This window comes from Alosa alosa, chromosome 19 (genome assembly GCF_017589495.1).
Source record: "Alosa alosa isolate M-15738 ecotype Scorff River chromosome 19, AALO_Geno_1.1, whole genome shotgun sequence".
Taxonomy (NCBI): domain Eukaryota; kingdom Metazoa; phylum Chordata; class Actinopteri; order Clupeiformes; family Clupeidae; genus Alosa; species Alosa alosa.
Genome location: NC_063207.1, coordinates 1,983,119 through 2,003,118, shown reverse-complemented (window position 1 = coordinate 2,003,118; position 20,000 = coordinate 1,983,119). Strand labels below are relative to the sequence as shown.

The window sequence follows — 20,000 nt, the reverse complement described above, 5'->3', positions numbered from 1 at the left end:
TGTGTGTGTGTGTGTGTGTGTACTGTACTATACTATACTGTTTAACTGAGTGAGTGTATACTATACCTGTGTGTGTGTGTGTGTACGTTTACCATACCGAGTGAGTGTATACTGCATACCATACTGTGGTGTGTGCGTGTGTGTGTGTGCACTGTACCATACCATACCGTTTATGAGTGTATACTGCATACCTATACCCGTGTGTGTGTGTGTGTACTATGCCATACTATACTGTTTTAACTGCATACTGTATAATTATACCGTGTTTAACCTGTTTAACCGAGGAGTGTATACTGTATACCATACTGTAGGTGTACCATACCATACCATACGTGTGTGTGTGTGTGAACTGTACTATACTGTACTGTTTAACTGAGTGAGTGTATACTGTATACTATACTGTGTGTGTGTGTGTGTGTACTATACTATACTGTTTACGTAACTGAGTGAGTGTATACTGTATACTATACTGTGTGTGCACTATACTATACTATACTGTTTAACTGAGTCGTCTTCCATTCAGACTCTCCCAGCGTACGGATCCAGCCATCCAGCGATCTTCCCCGAGAGGGAGAGAGATTCCATTTGGAGTGTGTGAGCGACGCCAATCCAGAGTAAGACACAAGCACGCACACACACACACGCACACACACACACACGCACGCACACACACACAAGCACGCACACACACACACACTCCTACATACCTGAACACATGCACATACCTACACACAAACACACACACACACACACACTCCTACATACCTGTACACATGAACACACACACACACACACACGTACACACACACACTTTTACAGTAATATATTCTCTGATGAATTATGCATGATTATGAATGCTGAGAGGGTCAGTCTATTGATCTTCTCCTGCAGCATTTTTACGCCCACAAAGTGGGTGAAGAAGCTGAAGGCTGCTTCAGTTAGCATAGTTGTGGTGTCAGCAGCCAGCTCCACTAGATTAGCCGATTGGAATTGGCCTAGTTGTGGTGTCAGCAGCTAGCTGTCCACTTGCTGTGGTGAGGTTAGCTGAAGGCTAGAACTAGTTAGCTTTAGCCTAGTTGTGGTGTCAGCAGCTAGCTGTGGTGAGCTCAGTCATTATAGCTGATATGCTAATTGGATTTTCCTATCAGACACCTGCTAGTGCAGCATTAGACAGATGACAGGTGGGTAGATTAGAGACAGTGTGTGTGTGTGTGTGTGAGAGAGAGATAGAGAGAGAGATTATTTTGTGTGGGTACAAAAGTTGTTGTCTCTCAGTGAAAATCAGTAGAACCATTCAAGTCAGACCGTTTGAGTCAGACCGTTTGTCGAGTAACAGAGAACTCTGGTTCTTGGGTTCTTGAACCGGCTCCATTCAGAATTGTTTGAACCTTGGTGCTATCTACTAGCCTGGAAATATCATCAAATCAATGTTGATCAGAGATTTAACCAATGCTTAAAGACCAGAGATTCCTATGTAGGTCTACTTTACTTGCTGCAAAGTACCACCAGTCTGTAAAGAAATGTCTGCATTGTATGTAGGTCTACCTTTACTGTAAAGAAATGTCTGCATTGTATGTAGGTCTACCTTTACCGCATTGTTTGACGTTTGCAGGTGTTGCTGCTTCTGCTTATCACAATAGCTTTCGTTCTTATCTTCCCCTCGGAAACGGTTATGAACTGAACGCAGTGGTGTTCCAGACTAGATCTGAGGGAAACGGTTATGAACTGTGGTGTTCCAGACTAGATCTGAGGGAAATGGTTATGAATCAGGTGTTCCAGACTATCTGAGTCAGGTTGAACTCGTGGTGTTCCAGACTAGATCTGAGGGAAACCATTAGAACCACAGTCAGGCTAGCTATCAACTTAACCAGCCTGCATTTACTTTTGATTGATCCTAGTTAACCAGCCTTTTTTTTATTGGATTATAGTTAAAGGTGCTCTAAGCAAAGCTGGGTAACGTCACTTCTGTTGACTTTCAAACAGAACAGAGCTAGCTCACTACCACTTCCTCCCTCCCGTGCTGCTCCCGCAATTGAAACTCTCTCCTAAACGTGCATCTCGTCTGTGATTTGCTGGAACAGTTTGTTATGTTTTTTTATGGGCTAGGTTTGCCCAGGTTGTTTTGTGTTGCCATTTTTGAGCCCGCGCTGTCCACAGAGATCGCTGCTTTTTTTTACAGTGTATTCAGGACACAGACAGCTAATGATGGTTAGGTGATGTTTGCAGTAAGTGACATAAAATGTTTTAGCCTAAAAATGTGTGGCATTGCTTCCTAGTTCCTAGATCCTAGTTAACCAGCCTGCATTTACACCAGTTTTGATTGGATCCTAGTTAACCAGCCCGCATTTACACTAGTTTTGATTGGATCCTAGGATGTGCCAAAAGAGGGTGTATCGTGCAGCTACTTCAGTTCACAGAAAAGCGGGCCTATGAGTATCAGTACAGCCGTCCGAGTGTTGGAGGACAGAGCTCCTGGTGTGATCTGACCATGCGTTCCTCGTGTTCCGTATGTGAGGATAATCCTTAAACCAACACCCCGAATCACGGGATCCTGAAGCAAAACAGATCTGACCTTTCTGCAGTGAGAGAGAGAGGGATCATGGGGTTTTTAATATATTTTTTACATTTCATTTATATTTATTTTTATGTAATGTACTGGTCAACTGTAAGATACCCAGCATCTCAGCCGACCCCATTTGAATTTCAGGCGACCCCACATGGGGTCCCGACACTAAGGTTGGGAAACGATGTTCTAGAGCGAGAGATCTGGTGAAGGCCAGTCTTTTCACAGGAGCTACAGTCAACTCTCTCTGTATCACACACACACACACACACACACACACACACACACATACACACCAAGCTACATTAACTCACATACACACACACATACATACACACACACACACACACACACACACACACACACACACATACGCACGCACACTCACATACACACACACAGACACACATACACTCACATACATACACACATACGCACTCACATACACACACACACACACACACACACACATACACACGCAGACTCACATACACGACACACACACACACACACACTGATATACATACACACACACACACACACACACACGCATACACACACATACACATACACACACACACACACACACATACACATTATACGTACATTAATTTCACATACACACACACACACACGTCCCAGAGCACACACACACACACACACACACACATATACATTAATTATATACACATAATACACACACACACACACACACACACACATTACACGGACATACATATATACACACACACATACACATTACACATTATACGCGACGACATTCACATACACACACACATTACGCACATTACACTATGCTATTGGACACACACACACACACACACAACCATTACACACACTTCACATACATACACACACACACACACACACACACACACACACACACACTCTCATACATACATACACACACACATACACACACACACTCTCACATACATACACACACACTCACATATACACACACACGCCAAGACACACACACACACAACCGCAAACACACACACACACACACACACACACACACACACGCACACACGCTACAAGACACACACACACACACACACACACACACACACAATAACACACACACACACACACACATTGCACACATCAAGACACACACACACACACACCTGGAGCTGTGTGTAGGCTATGTCTTTGCTGCAAAAGCCCAACACCAGACATGTCACAGGAGCTACAGGCAACACTGTGCTACCATGGCAACCTCTTAGTCCCCCTCAGAGACCTGCAAACACCTATTTTTTACAGTCTATGGCAAACACACAGGGATAGGCCTGTGTGAGGTTTAGGAAACCTTTTCCACTGAAGAGATGTGTGTGTGTGTGTGTCAGCTCAATTACTCTGGATATGAGGGTTTGTCCTGATGTAAGGTCTTCCAGAGAGCTGTGATGTCACTCCAGAGATTTACAATTGGCAGCATAACATTCCCCCCTGCTGGTGGATCACTATACTACACTCTCCTCAGTAGAACTTGGTTAGTCCCTAGGCCACACTTTCGGAACGGGTATCTCCTCCCTTTCTCTCTCTCTCTCTCTCTCTCTCTCTCTCTCTCTTTATTGGCATGACAAGTTCACTCATATTTTTGAACACATTGAATATTTTTGAGCTCACTGAAGACGGCCTGACGCCGAAGCGCATTTGTAGTCAAGGGCACGGTGCAATAAATCCATTTAGAGGTATAATACACAAGAGAGGGCCGTTTCCTCCACTCCAAGTTCACTCATATTGCCATAGCAGCTATACAATCTGAACATACACGCATACATATCAATAGATTTTTAAAATGAACAGGTAAAAGTAAAATAAATGCAGTGTATGATGGTGTGTGTGTGTGTGTGTGTGTGTGTGTGTGTGTGTTTATTTGTCCGTATAGGTCACTCATTGTCCCTCAGGTTGTGACATGTTGATGCATATTGGGCAGCAAGATATGCCCCGTCTCCTTCTCTTGATAGTATCTTTCATTTTAAATTCTCTCTCTCTCTCTCCCATTTTCTCTGTCTCTCTCTGTCTCACCCTCCCCCCTCTTTCTCACCCTCTCTCTTCTCTCACACTCCTCTTTCTCACCCTCTCTCTTCTCTCACGCTCCTCTCTCTCACCCTCTCTCTCCCTCCCTCCCTTCTCTCTCTCACCCCTCCGCTTCTGTATTAGCAAGACTATAAAATCAGAACTGTTATCATTATTACAGAATAATGGTGGAACTATAAGAGCATAAGGAACAAGAAAGAACTATAATTATAACAAATAGAACTGCATTTCTAACAAATAGAACTGCATTTCTAACAAATAGAACTGCAGGTATAACAAATAGAACTGCATTTCTAACAAATAGAACTGCAGGTATAACAAATAGAACTGCATTTATAACAAATAGAACTGCAGGTATAACAAATAGAACAACATTTATAACAAATAGAACTGCATTTATAACACATGTATATATATTCACATTATTTATAATATAAATATTATTTATATTATAACAATGTATACAATATAAATACAAATATATAATGTCGTAGATTATAGCTTAAACTTGAGGTGTTTCGGTGATATTAAAGGGTCAATAGCAGTAGCCAAAGAGAATCGTTTAAAACAGAACAGAACTGACAGCCCTAGTTATGTGTGTCTCTGATTTACACACACACACACACACACACACACACACACACACACACACAAGAATTGTTTTAAAACAGAACAAGTGACGTTGTAAATGAAAAGTCTTTTGGGCGGCACATGATTAGTGCATTAAAAAGAAGTAACGCTTTTTACCACATTATGCCTTAATCGCGATCGTGGTGTGACGGTTATGCTGACAAGCCCTATTTATGTGTGTCTCTGATTAACACACACACACACACACACACACACACACACACACACGTAGTCCTGGTTTCCGTTTAATTTGTGTGTCTCTGGTCCTCAACGGCAGGCCCACATCGTTTGACTGGGACAAGAAGGATGGCGAACTGCCCACTTTGGCGAAGAAGGTCGGTAGTGAACTGCGCTTTTGAGGCGCCAACAACCCATTGAAGCGGCGCAGTGGGTTCGCTCAGCCAACAATGACATCGGCCAGGAGCAGAGCCAGTACACACTTCTGGTGCAAGGTACACACACACACACACACACACACACACACACACACAACATCGGCCAGGAGCAGAGCCAGTACACACTTCTGGTGCAAGGTACACACACACACACACACACACACACACACAACATCGCCAGGGAGCAGAGCTAGTACAATACCTTCTGGTGCAAGGTACACACACACACACACACACACAACATCGGCCAGGAGCAGAGCCAGTACACACTTCTTGTGAAAGGTACACACACACACACACACACACACACACACACACACACACACACACACACACACACACACACACACACACACACATAACATCGGCCAGGAGCAGAGCCAGTACACACTCCTGGTGCAAGGTACACACACACACACACACACACACACATACACACACACACACACAACATCGGCCAGGAGCAGAGCAAAACTTAAGGTACACACACACACACACACAATTGGTGTACATACAGACACACACACACACACACACAGCAAACACACACACACACACACATACACACACACACACACACACACACACATACAGACACACACACACACACACACACAACATCGGCCAGGAGCAAAGCCAGTACACACTCCTGGTAAAAGGTACACACATCATGGACATCGGTACAAAGTACTGAGCCCCAGAGATGGAGGGATGAAGACAGGGAGAGGACAGAGGGAGGGAGGGGAGGGATGAAGAGAGGAGAGAGAGAGGAGAGTGTGTATGTGCGTTTCCTTTTTTCTTCTTCAGCGGGTTTGTTTGTGTTTCTGTTGTTTTGTTGTTGGGATTTTTCTTTGTCATGTTTTTACTTTCATCTTTTCTTTTCTCTTCCTCCGTTCACTGTTCTGCTCACGCCATCCGCTTCCACTCATCCTCTCATCTCTTCATCTCATCTCATTCCTCTACCTCATCTCTCATCTCATCTCTCTACCTCATTCCCTATCTCATCCTTTCCACTCATCCCTCATCCGCTTCCACCCTCATCCGCTTCCACCTCATCCTTCATCCTCCACCTCATCCCTCATCCTCCTCATCATCCCTCCACCCTCATCCGCTATCCTCATCCTCCACCTCATCCGCTTCCACCTCATCCCCTCATCCATCATCCCGCACGCCATCATCCCCTCATCCATCATCCCCCATCCCCTCCACCCTCATCCCCTCCACCCTCATCCCTCATCACTCCACCCTCATCCTCATCCCTCATCCTCATCGCCCACCCCTCATCCCTCCAATTTCATCCCCTCATCCCTCCACCCCTCATCCCTCCACCCTCATCCCCTCATCACTCCACCCTCATCCTCATCCCTCATCCCTCCACCCTCATCCTCCTCATCCCCTCATCACTCCACCCTCATCCTCTCATCCCCTCATCCCTCCACCATCACCCTCTCATCCCCTCATCCCTCCACCCTCACCCTCTCATCCCCTCATCGCTCCACCCTCACCCTCTCATCCCCTCATCCTCCACCCTCACCCTCTCATCCCCTCATCCTCCATCATCTCCTGCTTCTTTTGGCCCAACTCTCTCCCTCTCTCTCTCTCTTTCCCTCTCTCTCTCTCTCTTTCTCTCTCTCTCTCTCTTTTCTCCCTCTCTCTCTTTCTCTCTCTCTCTCTCTCTTTCTCTCTCTCTATTCATCTTCACAGACTCATCAGATGCAAACCTGCTCTTCCTCCTCCCTCTCCCTCCTCCTCTCCTCCTCCTCCTCTCCTCCCTCTCTCCCTCCTCCTCCTCCTCCTCCTCCTCCTCCTCCTCTTCCTCCTCTCCTCCCTCTCCCTCACTCTCTCTCTCCACTCCAGATATCATCTCTCCCTCTCTCTCCAACGCTCTATTCCCAGACTTCACTCTCCTTCCCTCCTCTCCTCCCTCTCTCCCCTCCTCCTCTCCTCCTCCTCCTCCTCCTCCTCCTCCTCCTCCTCCTTTAGCCCCCCTCCCTGCTCCTCCTCCTCCTCCTCCTCCTCCTCCTCTCTCCCTCCTCCGCTCCTCCACTCTCTCGCTCTGTTGCTCCTCCCTCTCTCACTCCTACTTCAGTTCCCATCCGGCTGAATGGAGTGTACAGTTTCACAGGTAATCACCTCACACACACACACACACACACACACACACACACACGGTAATCACCACATGTTCACTCTTACACACACACACACACATGTTCACTCTTACACACACACACACACTCTTACACACACACACATGTTCACTCTTACACACACACACATGTTCACTCTTACACACACACACACATGTTCACTCTTACACACACACACATGTTCACTCTTACACACACACACACACATGTTCACTATTTCATGTTCTCTGTTTGTTTTCTCTTCTCGGATGCTCTTCCTCGTTCCCATGGTCACATGGCACTCCTCCACCCACTCCTCTCTTCATCCCTCTATCATCCATCCATCCATCCATCCATCACTCATGCATCCATCCATCCACCATTCACCCTCTTGAGAAGAAGTCAACCATGCAGGTATTGTCTTCAGAAACCTGTCTGTCTGTTTGACTGTCTGTCTGGTTCTCTCCTTTAGTTTTTCTCAGCCCGTCTGACCGTCTGTCTGTCTGTCTCTTTGTCTGTCTGACTGTTCGCCTCAAACTCTTGTTCTTTCCTTTAGTCTGGATCCCTGGTCTCAACATATATGTGTGTGTGTGTGTGTGTGTGTGTGTGTATGCGGCGCAGAGGCCCAAATGCAAGGGCAGTGTGTGTGAAGGCAAGGGCGGTGCATGCATGTGTTTGTGTGAGTGTGTGTGTGTGTGCGGCGCGGCGCATGCGCGGCGTGCGGCAGGGGCGCAAGGCAAGGCAAGGGTATGTGGTGTGTGTACAAGGCAAGGGCAAAAGGCAGGCAAGGCATGTGTGTGTGTGTGTGTGTGTGTGTGTGTGTGTGTGGAGTGCTGTGGATTTGGCCAGTATTAGAGACCTGCTGGTCCTGACCCTGGAGAGTCTTGCCATCTCTCACCAGAAACATGAGACACGACAGATCCAGCCCTGCAGTCCTGAGTAGTAGAGATGGGTGATCTAGTCCTGTGGTGGAGTAGAGACAAGTGATCTAGTCCTGAGGAGGAGAGACAGGTAATCTAGTCCCGATGTAGTTGTTTAGAGTAGGGACAGGTGATCTAGTCCTGAGGAGAGATGGGTGATCTAGTCCTGTGGTGAAATAGAGATGGATGATCTAGCCTCCTGTCTCTCTCAAAGTCAGCATGCAGTCTTGTCTCAAAGCGGAACTTTTGCAGGTTCCTACTCGCTAATGTTCCGAGGAGTACTGTGGCAGACAGACCTCGTAAGTGAGTGCTGTATCAGTGAACGTTCTCTATCTAAACACTCTCTAGTGGTTCTGAAGGTTCTGTTAAGTTTGTTCTGGTCCTGTTCTAGACTGCCCCCTGCTGGGCTTCTGGGTCTGTAGTCCTCTCCTGCCTTTGCGGTGCTGAAATGTGGTAGCCCCCAGGAGCTATCCGCGGTGCTGAAATGTGGTAGCCAACAGGAGCTATCTGCGGTGCTGAAATGTGGTAGCCCACAGGAGCTATCCGCGGTGCTGAAATGTGGTAGCCAACAGGAGCTATCCGCGGTGCTGAAATGTGGTAGCCAACAGGAGCTATCCGCGGTGCTGAAATGTGGTAGCCAACAGGAGCTATCCGCGGTGCTGAAATGTGGTAGCCAACAGGAGCTATCCGCGGTGCTGAAACCGCCATTTGCATTACTGGTTACATGTAAAGATGTATTTCATTACTGGTCTAAAAACTCAGAAATATGAACTATATAAAAATGAATTAACTGACTTCCAGTGCATATGTGGAAGAAAAATGAACAAAACCATGGCATGACCTGTCTTCCTCATACCCACTGGAAGGTCAAACTGCATGGAACTGACAGGGATTGTTAACCAAATAACAGTGGTGATAGCTTTTGCTCGTAGCCAGGTGAGATGTTTGCAACTACATGATCTTTTATCAGTCCAGTTGCAGTAGGCCTAGATCCCAACCACAATTCATGAACTGTGATGAACTGCCCTATTTGTGATTGTTTTTAGAGATTTTAGAGGTTAAATGGTGCTACAAATCTGTTAACCTCTACATGGAAAACAAGTTAACGTATTTCACCTTAAAGAATTCAACGGACAATATGGTATCTAGGTTTCCAATAAATGGTGCGGCTCACATGAAAGATGGTACCACCCAGGAGCTGTCCGTGGTGCTGAAACAGGTGCTGCCTGGCTATCTCAGGCTAGGGTCCTGCACATAGGAGCTGTCCATGGTGCTGAAACATGGTAGCCTTCATTTCCACTGACTACGCAACTCAGTTTGGCTCCAATTGGCAAAGCACGGTAGTTTTTGGCATGGTAATCTCTGGCCTGGTTTGTATCTGCACTGGTAACAGCACCCTTAACTTGGTTGGTAGGGTGTATGTTGAGTCGTGTTGCCTACAGTTCAGTTCACTAGCTTGATGCTAGTAATTTGCTTTGGCTGGCCAACCAAGGATAAAAGGGTGATAGAATAGATGAAAGAGAGCAGTGTAAGTGTACCTGGTTCCATAATTAGACTGGAGAATAAAGCGGTGTTGTCCATGGTGCTGAAACATGGTGCTGATACTTGGGGCTGAAACATGGTGCTGAAACATGGTGCTGACACATGGTGTCAATGTAGCACTCTGCAGTGCTAAAACCAGGCGATGTACAGGAGCTATTTTCTGCTCCTCTCTGCTGCTGCTGTCTCTCTATCTCTCTCCCTCTCTCTGTCTCCATCTCTCTCACACCCCTCTCTCTCCATCTCTCCATTTCTGTCTAGGGGGTGTAAATGGAGTCTTCATGTGATTAGATCACGATATCGATTTCTTAAGCCAATGATTCGATTATTTTTTAGATACTTCAGAATTCCCCCGATGCGATTGATCGATTCAATACTCAATATTTTTTACAATATCTAGGTTTCAAATAAATCAACAAAAGTTGAATGTAGGAGCAGGTATCTAAAGCCCAGCCGTTCTGATGCTGACACAATACAACCTCATGTCTTTGCATATAAAAAAAAACATGGCCTTGCAAAGGGTGCTCGACAACTTTTGAGTGAAAAGCGTTGTCAGTGATGTGGCAGGCTTGGAAGCCTGTGCTCTGCGCCAATACCATAAAGCCTTTTCTGGTGTCTTGCGGATAGATTTGGCGTGGCAGTATCTTCTCTCACACTGACAGTCTTTCTCTTTGCAAACATCTCTTACCACTGCTTCATCCTGTTTTCTGAAGCCAAAATACTTCCACACCCATGACTTGGCCTTACGACTGGGTGTGTAAAATGTCACTTTCATTGCCAGATCACTCTACTTGTACCATAGCTAATGAAAGTCAGACTCAACAAAATAATGTGTGAAAGCGTAAGTAATGAATGCGTCTGAAGTGGTGTGAAGTATAAGTAAAAGTAGAAGACAATAATGAGGGTTAAGCCACCAATTGCAGCTTAGGAGTAGGTAGTGTAACACATCGAACCATAGACAGAAAAGAAAGGTCGGAGCTGATGCTGAAAATAGATAGGCCGAACAAACAGGCGGCAAAATAAACACATTAATCGATACCCTTTGGACACATGCATGAATTGAATGCATTAGCCGCTGCATAATCATGCATCAATAATGATTCGATTAATATTTACACCCCTATTTCTGTCTCTATCTCTCTATCTCCTTGTCCATCTCCATCTCTCCCCTCTCTGTCTCTCCATCTATATCTCTCTCTCCCTCTCTCTTTCTCTCTCCACTCTCTCTCCCTCTCTTTCTCTCTCTTTCTTTCTCTCTCTCCACTTTCTCTCTCACTCTCTCCCACTCCACTCTTAGTGTGAGAGGTGGGAAGGGGTGGCATACTGTCCTAGTCTCCTAGAGGGAGAGTAGTCACCCTCTCCCAGACTAAAGGGATACAGGAGGACAGTGCAGGACAGTAGTCCACTGTGGAGGCTGCAGGACAGTAGTCCCCTCTGCAGGACAGTAGTCCCCTCTGCAGGACAGTAGTGCCCTCTGCAGGACAGTAGTCCTCTCTGCAGGACAGTAGTCCTCTCTGCAGGACAGTAGTGCCCTCTGCAGGACAATAGTCCCCTCTGCAGGACAGTAGTCCACTCTGCAGGACAGTAGTCCCCTCTGGAGGCTGCAGAACAATAGTACCCTCTGCAGGACAGTAGTCCACTCTGCAGGACAGTAGTGCCCTCTGCGGGACAATAGTCCACCCTCTGCAGGACAATAGTACCCTCTGCAGGACAGTAGTCCCCTCTGGAGGCTGCCAGAACAATAGTACCCTCTGCAGGACAGTAGTCCCCTCTGCAGGACAGTAGTACCCTCTGCAGGACAGTAGTCCCCTCTGGAGGCTGCAGGACAGTAGTCCACTCTGCAGGACAGTAGTCCCCTCTGGAGGCTGCAGAGGGAAGTGGTCTAGTGGTCTAGTCTGAGTGGAGGTGAAGTGCCCAGGCAGAGTACTGAGTGGATTGGGGTCCGTGTCAGGATGAAGATGAGCTGCCTTTTCTGTGGGGACACACACACACACACACACACACACACACACACACACACACACATACACACACACACATACACAGACACACACTCAAACACACATACACATACACACACACAGACACACACTTGCGCGTGCACACACACACACACACACACACACACACACAGCCATGGAGATAAGCTGCCTTTTCTGTGTGGAGAGCATGTGCACTGTGCCAAATTGAAGTCCTGCTCCCTGGAATGGGTCTCTTTGTGGGATTACAGGTTCAGGTGTTTAACAGAGGCTCAGTGGCACTTACCAGAGAGACTCAGATACCACCAGTCTGGAGGAGGAATGAGAGGGAGAGAGAGGGAGATAAGGATAGAGAGAAATAGAGAGAGAGGGATATATATATATATATAGAGAGAGAGGGAGTGAGAGAGAGAGAGAGAGAGGGAGGGAGTGGGAGAGAGTACAAGGATCTGTTGTAGGATCACCTCTTCCTCCAGACTCACACCAAGAGCCATGTGGGCTAAAGCAGTACAGTGGCATTGTGTGTGTGTGTGCTTGTTAGTGTGTGTGTGTGTAGTGGCAGGTGTGTGTGCTTGTTAGTGTGTGTGTGTGTAGTGGCAGGTGTGTGTGCATGTTAGTATGTGTGTGTGTGTGTGTAGTGGCAGGCGTGTGTGCATGTTAGTGTGTGTGTGTGTTCAAAGCTGAGTGTTAAAGAAAGGAACAGTGTGTGTGTGTGGATAGTGGCAGGCGTGTGTGTGTGTGTGTGTGTGTGTGTGTGTGTGTGTGTGTGTGTGTGTGTTCAAAGCTGAGTGTTAAAGAAAGGAACAGTGTGTGTGTGTGTGTGTGTGTGTGTGTGTGTGTGTGTGTGTGAGTGTGAACATGCATGTGCAGGGGCTTAAATTTCATTTTTGGAAAATTCTTCATGGGGAAATTCCCCTTAGGTTCTTCATGTGGGGGGATTTATTTACACCATTTGGGGTTGCCTTTATCAGGTCTTTCTTTGGGCACCCACACCAATTTAAGGATTCTCTGTACTACTACAGTTCTATAGGCCTCTGAGCTGTATGAGTGTTCATATTCTCTTTTGTCTTTATACACTATTATTTTTTACTTTCTCTCATGTGTCTTATCTTTTCATTTGAAAAAAGAAAAGAACCAAACTGCCCTTAGAATTCATGAACTTTTAATCGTGTGTAGGCTATTTAACTTGACAACAACATAATAACATCTACATTTTACATAACATCCATTGCTGATTTTAACTGTATAGATTGCTGTGGTACTTTCTCCATCTCTATGCTCTGCTAGTCTCTCCTGTTGCCTCTATGCTCTGCTAGTCTCTCCCTGTCCTCTGTCTTCTTTGCTTCATCTCTTTCCACTTGATAACAGCTCTGTTGAAATCAAACTGCTCATGGGGAGGGCCAAGCTCAGAAATGACCATTAGGTTGTTGAGGTTTGTGTTACTTAGTGAATTTCTGTACTTTGTCTTAATTCTGTTTTGTGTGCTGAACCCTCGTTCACATGAGACACTGGCAACTGGTATGACCATAGCTGTCTTGATGAGTTTTTCCATTTCACTGAAAACACCGCCATGTTCATGCAACACAGACTGCTGAAAAGAAAATGAAGCACATGACTCGCTGGAAACCATGATATATTTGAGCATGGCAAACTCTGACCAGGCTTCATCTGCACTCACATCACTAGCAGGTTTTTAACTTTCTCTGCACCATAAAGAGAGAAATTCTCAGAGGACCATTTTGCCACTATGGCTTTTTTTGGTTCCAAAACAGTGAACCATGACAAAATATCCATTGTTTCAGCAGGGAATCTTCTGTCAATTTCATCTATCAGTGATCCAACATATCTGCTCTTCATGTTATCAAAGGCTGGCTTTTGAGTGTGGAAGTCAAAAAGCTTGTCTCCTTTAACCTTATTGCCTTCTTCAAGAGACCTGAAGAATTCCTGCTCTGCTGGACCAGGGTGGACAATAATTTCTCTAAGGGCCTCCTTGGTACCTTCAACCATTGGTTTGACTGTGGAGGAGTCCAGGTCATCTCTTTGAAAGTGACATCTTTCATCATGTGACAGAGAGCCACAAAGTTGAAGTGTCTGACGCAATCAGTAGACTTTTGGCTTTGTCAGAGTCCTGAGTGTTGGAGGCAGCCATGTGCTCCAGGACATCTCTTAGGGCTTTCACTGATCTACACACCACCCACAGCATTGTGGATTGATAGCCACCTGACTGTGTGTGGCTGGGTAAACTTCAGTTGTGGCTCTTCTAACTGTTTCTGCAATTCATGCAGCTTGTTGCTCCTGACAGCAGAATTGCTGAAAAATACAAAAATTAACTTTAAATCTGCCTGAAACTTTTTCACCTTTTCTACAGATCTGGCTGCGTCACTAGTCGCAAGAGCAAGACGGTGAGCTGTGCAATGTACCCCTATCAAATCTGAGTTGAATTCCTCTCTGAGTTTTTTAACAACTCCTTGGCGGCATCCTGTCATTACAGCAGCACCATCAGTACAAACGGCTGCAAGTTTTCTACCATCCAAATTCTTTTCTCTTAGTAACTGCTTCACATCCTCAAAAATTGTGTCTGCTCTTCCATCCACAACATCAGAATTCCTGAACAGAGCTGTTTTAACCTTCAGGTTATCATCTATGTACCTGACATATGTGATGAGTCGCTTCATATTACTTATATCAGTGGACTCATCTAAGATCAAGGAAAACACAGGACTTTTCAGCACAGCCTTGTCAATGTCTTCCACAAGTGTATTTGCAATCACTTGGTGCATTTCTGATAAGGCCATATCATTCACATAACTTCCATAACTATCTGGGTTCAGTTGTTTGAAACTAGGACTCTCCATCTCCTTAATGAATTTAACTAGGGGGCTACATTTTGAAATGGCCAATTTGTTTTCTGCAACAAAGTAGGCAGTTTTTAGAAGGCCTTTCGTTTCCTCCTCAGACTGAAGCTGCGCGACTTCAATTGCGTTAGCCATCGCGTTCTTGGCCGAATCAGCCTCACGCTTTCTTTTCATTGCGGCTGTATGAGATACACCATCTGCGTGGCGACTTAAAGTTGATGTTTTGTAACATCGGCTGGTAAAAGGCACATGGCCATACTTTTTTGTCGTGAGAATCGAGCCAAGGATATATTTTGAGCCAGTTAGGCTGGAACTTGTCTTTGGGCTGTTTCCCCTGTATAACATTGTCGCTACCTGTGGGATCCTGCGGATTGCCAACTGCATGCCTCGCACTGCTGTTTGTGCTTTTCTCTTATCGGGTGAAACTTCACATATGCCAGTAGGCTTACGTTTTAGCCAGCGATACATGTTTGCATGATGTAAAGGTCAACCGCTGAACGAAACTTTCAATGAACGTCTTCGTGGTCGTAGCGGAGTGAGTGAGGACATGGGGAGGGGAGGGCGCGGCAAGTGCAAAGTGGTTGTGTGTGTGTGTGGGTGTGTTAGTGTGTGTCTGCGTCTATGTTCAATTCAACTCAGTAGGCTAGTTGATCTGTCTGGTCAATAGCCCCGCATTCACGCCACAGATTAGAATAACGTCATCAAACAGGCTGTAAAGTGTATGCGGGAATTTCTCGCACTATGATGGCTAGAGTTGCAGGATTTGACCAAATTATTCGCAATACCCGCAATCCCGCAGTGAAATTTAAGCCCTGATGTGCATGTGTGTGTGCGTCCCTACATGCCTGCTTGTGTCAGTGTGTGTGTGTGTGTGTGTGTGTGTGTGTGTCCCTACATGCCTGCTTGTGTCCATGTGTGTGTGTGTGTGTGTGTGTGTGTGTGTGTGTGTGTGTGTGTGTGTGTGTGTGTGTGTGTGTCCCTACATGCCTGCATGTGTCCATGTGTCTGTGCGTCCCTACATGCCTGCTTGTGTCCGTGTGTGTGTGTGTGTGTGCGTGTGTGTGTGTGTCCTAATCTCTCTCCCACTGGCAATCTCTCTCCACCTCTTCCTCTCTCTCTCTCTCTCTCTCTCTCTCTCTTCCCCTCTTCCTCTCTCCACCTCTTCCTCTCTCTCTCTCTTCCTCTCTCTCTCTCTCTTCCTCTCCTCTCTCTCTCTCTTCACCTCTCTCTCTCTCCACCTCTTCCTCTCTCTCTCTCTCTCTCTATCTCTCTCTCCACCTCTTCCTCTCCTCTCTCTCTCTCTCTCCACCTCTTCCTCTCTCTCTCTCTCCACCTCTTCCTCTCCTCTCTCTCTCTCTCTTCACCTCTCTCTCTCTCCACCTCTTACTCTCTCTCTCTCTCTTCACCTCTGGAGTCTCTCACCTCTTCCTTTTTCTGTTTCTCTACCTCTACTCTCCATATTTTTTTTCTTTGTTTGGGTGGTTTGGTTTTGGGTTTTTAAGGTTAAGGTTGGGTAGGTTGCTGTTAGTAGTTAAGCTCCGTTTGCACTTCTCTCTCTCCCACCTGGGAACATTCCTTTGGGTCTGCCATTGCCATTAAAATAACAGCTAATGCCAGCGTTGAAGAATGTAGCTTGGCTGTTGGTGAGATGGTCGGTCACGACAAAATCCTCTCCCGCTGCTCGTTATGAACAGGGCTGTTGTTTTGTTTCGAGGCAGTAGAGTTGGCAAATGATGTGATTGAAAGGGTAGTAATTGATGGTGTTTTTTCACCCCAGTGCTACCTTTATCATCACCCTCTAAAAAGTATTTATTTCCAACATTCCGCCCTTTATCAAAAGATGAAATCCTAATTGAATCTCTTTCCCGTCATGGCAAATTAGTATCACCGATAAGGAAGATAAGCGATTTCAAGTAGCAATCCACTCCTTAAGCATATTGTGTCGTTCAGGCGTCAGGTGCATATGATTTTAAAGGATAATAAGGATATAGATTTTACTCTGAATGTGCCCATAGAGGGTTTTCATTATTTGGTGTATGTGTCCTCCTGTCAAATGAAGTGCTTTGGAGTGCGGCCAGGTTGGCCCACCTAGTGCGGGCTTGCCCAAACGGTACAGGCACTCCAGCTGAAGGATGAATCAATAATGAACAGCCCCCAGTATTAATGTTCCCAATGGTGAGGGTGCAGAAGCTAGTGGTGTTCAGGCAGAGGGAGGGGAGGAAGGTTCTTCAGCCGAGGTGAGCCTCCCGTGGAGCCTACCCTTGCCAGACCAGCAGGGGAAAGATGCAGCCCAGGCTGAACCCGAAAGCGTAGATTTTTTCCCAGAATAGCGTGGCAGGGGAAGATGATCTGACAGATGGGATTGATTCAGATGAAGGTTCTGAAATGGAAGCTGAGGTTGAACCTGTTTTAAAATGCCCCAAAAAGGTCAAAAGCGAACACAAAGTGATGAGACCGTGAAGGCAAAAAGAGACATCTTGGGAGGCCAAAATAAAACCAGCTTGGTTAGAAAGTGATTCTGACTGTAGTGTGGATTGTAGTTTGCGCATGAGTGGTTACCCTACTCAAGAATACACTGTGCGGGACATTAAAAATTTTTCTGAAAGAAACGAAGCATGTTAGAAATGTTCAGATCGACAGCTTTTTCCCTGATATTGAACAATTCATGGCCAGAACAAAGCAGTTCATTTCTGGCGGGCTTTTTTCTAACCCTGAGGTCTACCGTTTAACCAAGTTCCTCACTAAGTTAAATACACTTTTTGGGTGGGGCGGTAAAAAGAAGGCAGCATCACGTCCCAAGTAAGCAGAATCATGTGTTTAATCATGCAACTTTTTTTTCTTTTTCTTTTTCATTTGTTTTTGACCATGGTTGATTTTCGTGTAGCTTCCCTAAATATTAATTGGGCTAGGGATCCCTTGAAAAGAGCCCAGTTTCGACTCCTGTCAAGTATTAAGCGTCTAGGCGTCGTACTCTTGCAAAGAGACGCACAGTGATGCAAGGAAGCGACTGATTGGGCTCTAGAGTGGGAGGGTCTTTCTCTTTTGAGTCACAACTCCAACGTTAGTGGGGGAGTCGCATGTCTTTTTTCAAAGAGCTTTACTCCCATTTCTTATGAAGTGGTGGAAGTTATAGAGGGAAGATTGCTAAAAGTTAGAGCTGTCTTTGAGGATCATGTTTTTGTTTTTGTTTGTGTGTATGCACCAACTACAGCAGCAGAAAGAGTGGCATTTTTAGAAACATTGTCTACTGTTATAGCTGGATGCAATAGTGATGAATATTTGTTTATTGGGTGGGATTTTAACTGCACAGAGCAGGACATGGACAGGAATCATGTTGAGTCGCATATGCTTTCACAGAAAGCTTAGTCAATGTATGCAGACACATGACCTAAGTGATGTGTGGAGGAATTTTCACATGGATCAAAGACAATATACTTGGACTCATGTCCATAGTAATATGATTTCCTTAGCAAGGCTTGACAGGTTTTACTGCTTTAAACATCATCTTAATATTTTTAAGAACTGTGCTATTACTCCTGTAAGCTTTTCAGATCATAGTTTGGTTGTGTGCAGTGGGTTCCTGAGCTCAGTGAAGCCAAAGAGTGCTTATTGGCATTTTAATACCACTTTAACCCATGATAAGGAATTTAGAGATGTTTTTAAAGCTTTCTGGGATGTTTTTTGTGAATGCAAGACATCTTTTATCTCCTTACAACAGTGGTGGGATTTTGGCAAATTACAAATCCAACAACTGTGCAAACAGTACACTCGAAATATCACAAGTGACAGAACCCGGTCAATTGAAATGTTGGAAGCAGAGTTAGTAGAAATTCAGAATTTGGCTTCCTCTACTGGGGATCATGATGACATTGACAATTTGGCAACCAAGAGGGCGCCTTAGCTGAGCTGCTAGGTGTTAATGCACAAGGAGCGTTGGTCCGTCACGTTTTCAGTGTGTGGATCAGATGGATGTGCCTTCAAAGTTTTTCTTTTAGCTTGGAGAAGAAAAAATGGCCAGAGGAAATGCATTCATTCTTTGCAATCTGAGTCTGGAACACTTTTTGACCAGTGTGCATGATATTCGAAATAGAGCTGCACAGTTCTATAAAGATCTATACGGGGAGAACTAAGCGGTGTACAGGCTGATAGTGTGTTCTTGAGGGGATTGCCTCAGGGTTTCAGAGGAATCCTTGGCTGAACTTGATTCGCTCTGGCGTTGGAGGAACTGGAGAGGGCCCTTCAAGGTATGGAGTGTGGCAAGGCCCTGGCCTGGATGGAATCCCCATAGACTTTTATAAGTCTTTTGGTCTGAGGTGGGGAGGATTTGCTTGCAGTGCTTAAAGACAGTCTTGCTAAAGGACTTCTGCCCGTGAGCTGTCGTGGGGCAGTCCTCACGCTTCTACCTAAAAGGGTGATCTCACTGATATAAAGTGCTGGAGACCCGTGTCGCTCCTGTGTAGTGACTATAAATTGTTGTCCAAAGCACTGGCTAACAGATAATGCAGGGTGATAGATCAGGTCATCCATCCGGACCAAACATACTGTATTCCCAGTAGATCCATTTTTGATAATGTTTCTTTAGTCCGTGATGTCATAGACACGGCTAAAAATTTTGGGGCTTGATGTGGGTTTAGTCTCTTTAGACCAAGAGAAAGCTTTTGATAGGGTGGAGCACAGCTATCTTTGGGATGCGTTATATGCCTTTGGATTCAGTGAAGGCTTTATTCAGAAGGTCAGGGTTCTGTACAATGGTGTGGAGAGTGTTCTCAAAAGTCAATGGTGGTTTAGGTGCTCCTTTTTAAGTTGGCAGAGGGGTAAGGCAAGGCTGCCCTTTGTCTGGTATGCTATACTCTTTAGCAATAGAGCCTCTTTTGCAGCAAATAAGACTAACTTTGAAGGGTGTGTCTGTGCCTGGATGTAATG

General features: G+C 45.6%; 1 protein-coding gene across 1 annotated transcript in view; it reads left to right on the top strand.

Moving 5' to 3' along the window:
• The window catches only part of cadm3 (cell adhesion molecule 3), a gene marked incomplete in the record, with an annotated part of 74,309 nt that overhangs the window by 48,265 nt on the left and 6,044 nt on the right, over positions 1-20,000 (top strand). The window contains 4 exon segments of the mRNA XM_048228569.1: positions 524-614; positions 5,538-5,634; positions 5,637-5,712; positions 8,184-8,198. Coding sequence (XP_048084526.1) covers positions 524-614; positions 5,538-5,634; positions 5,637-5,712; positions 8,184-8,198 — 279 coding nt within the window.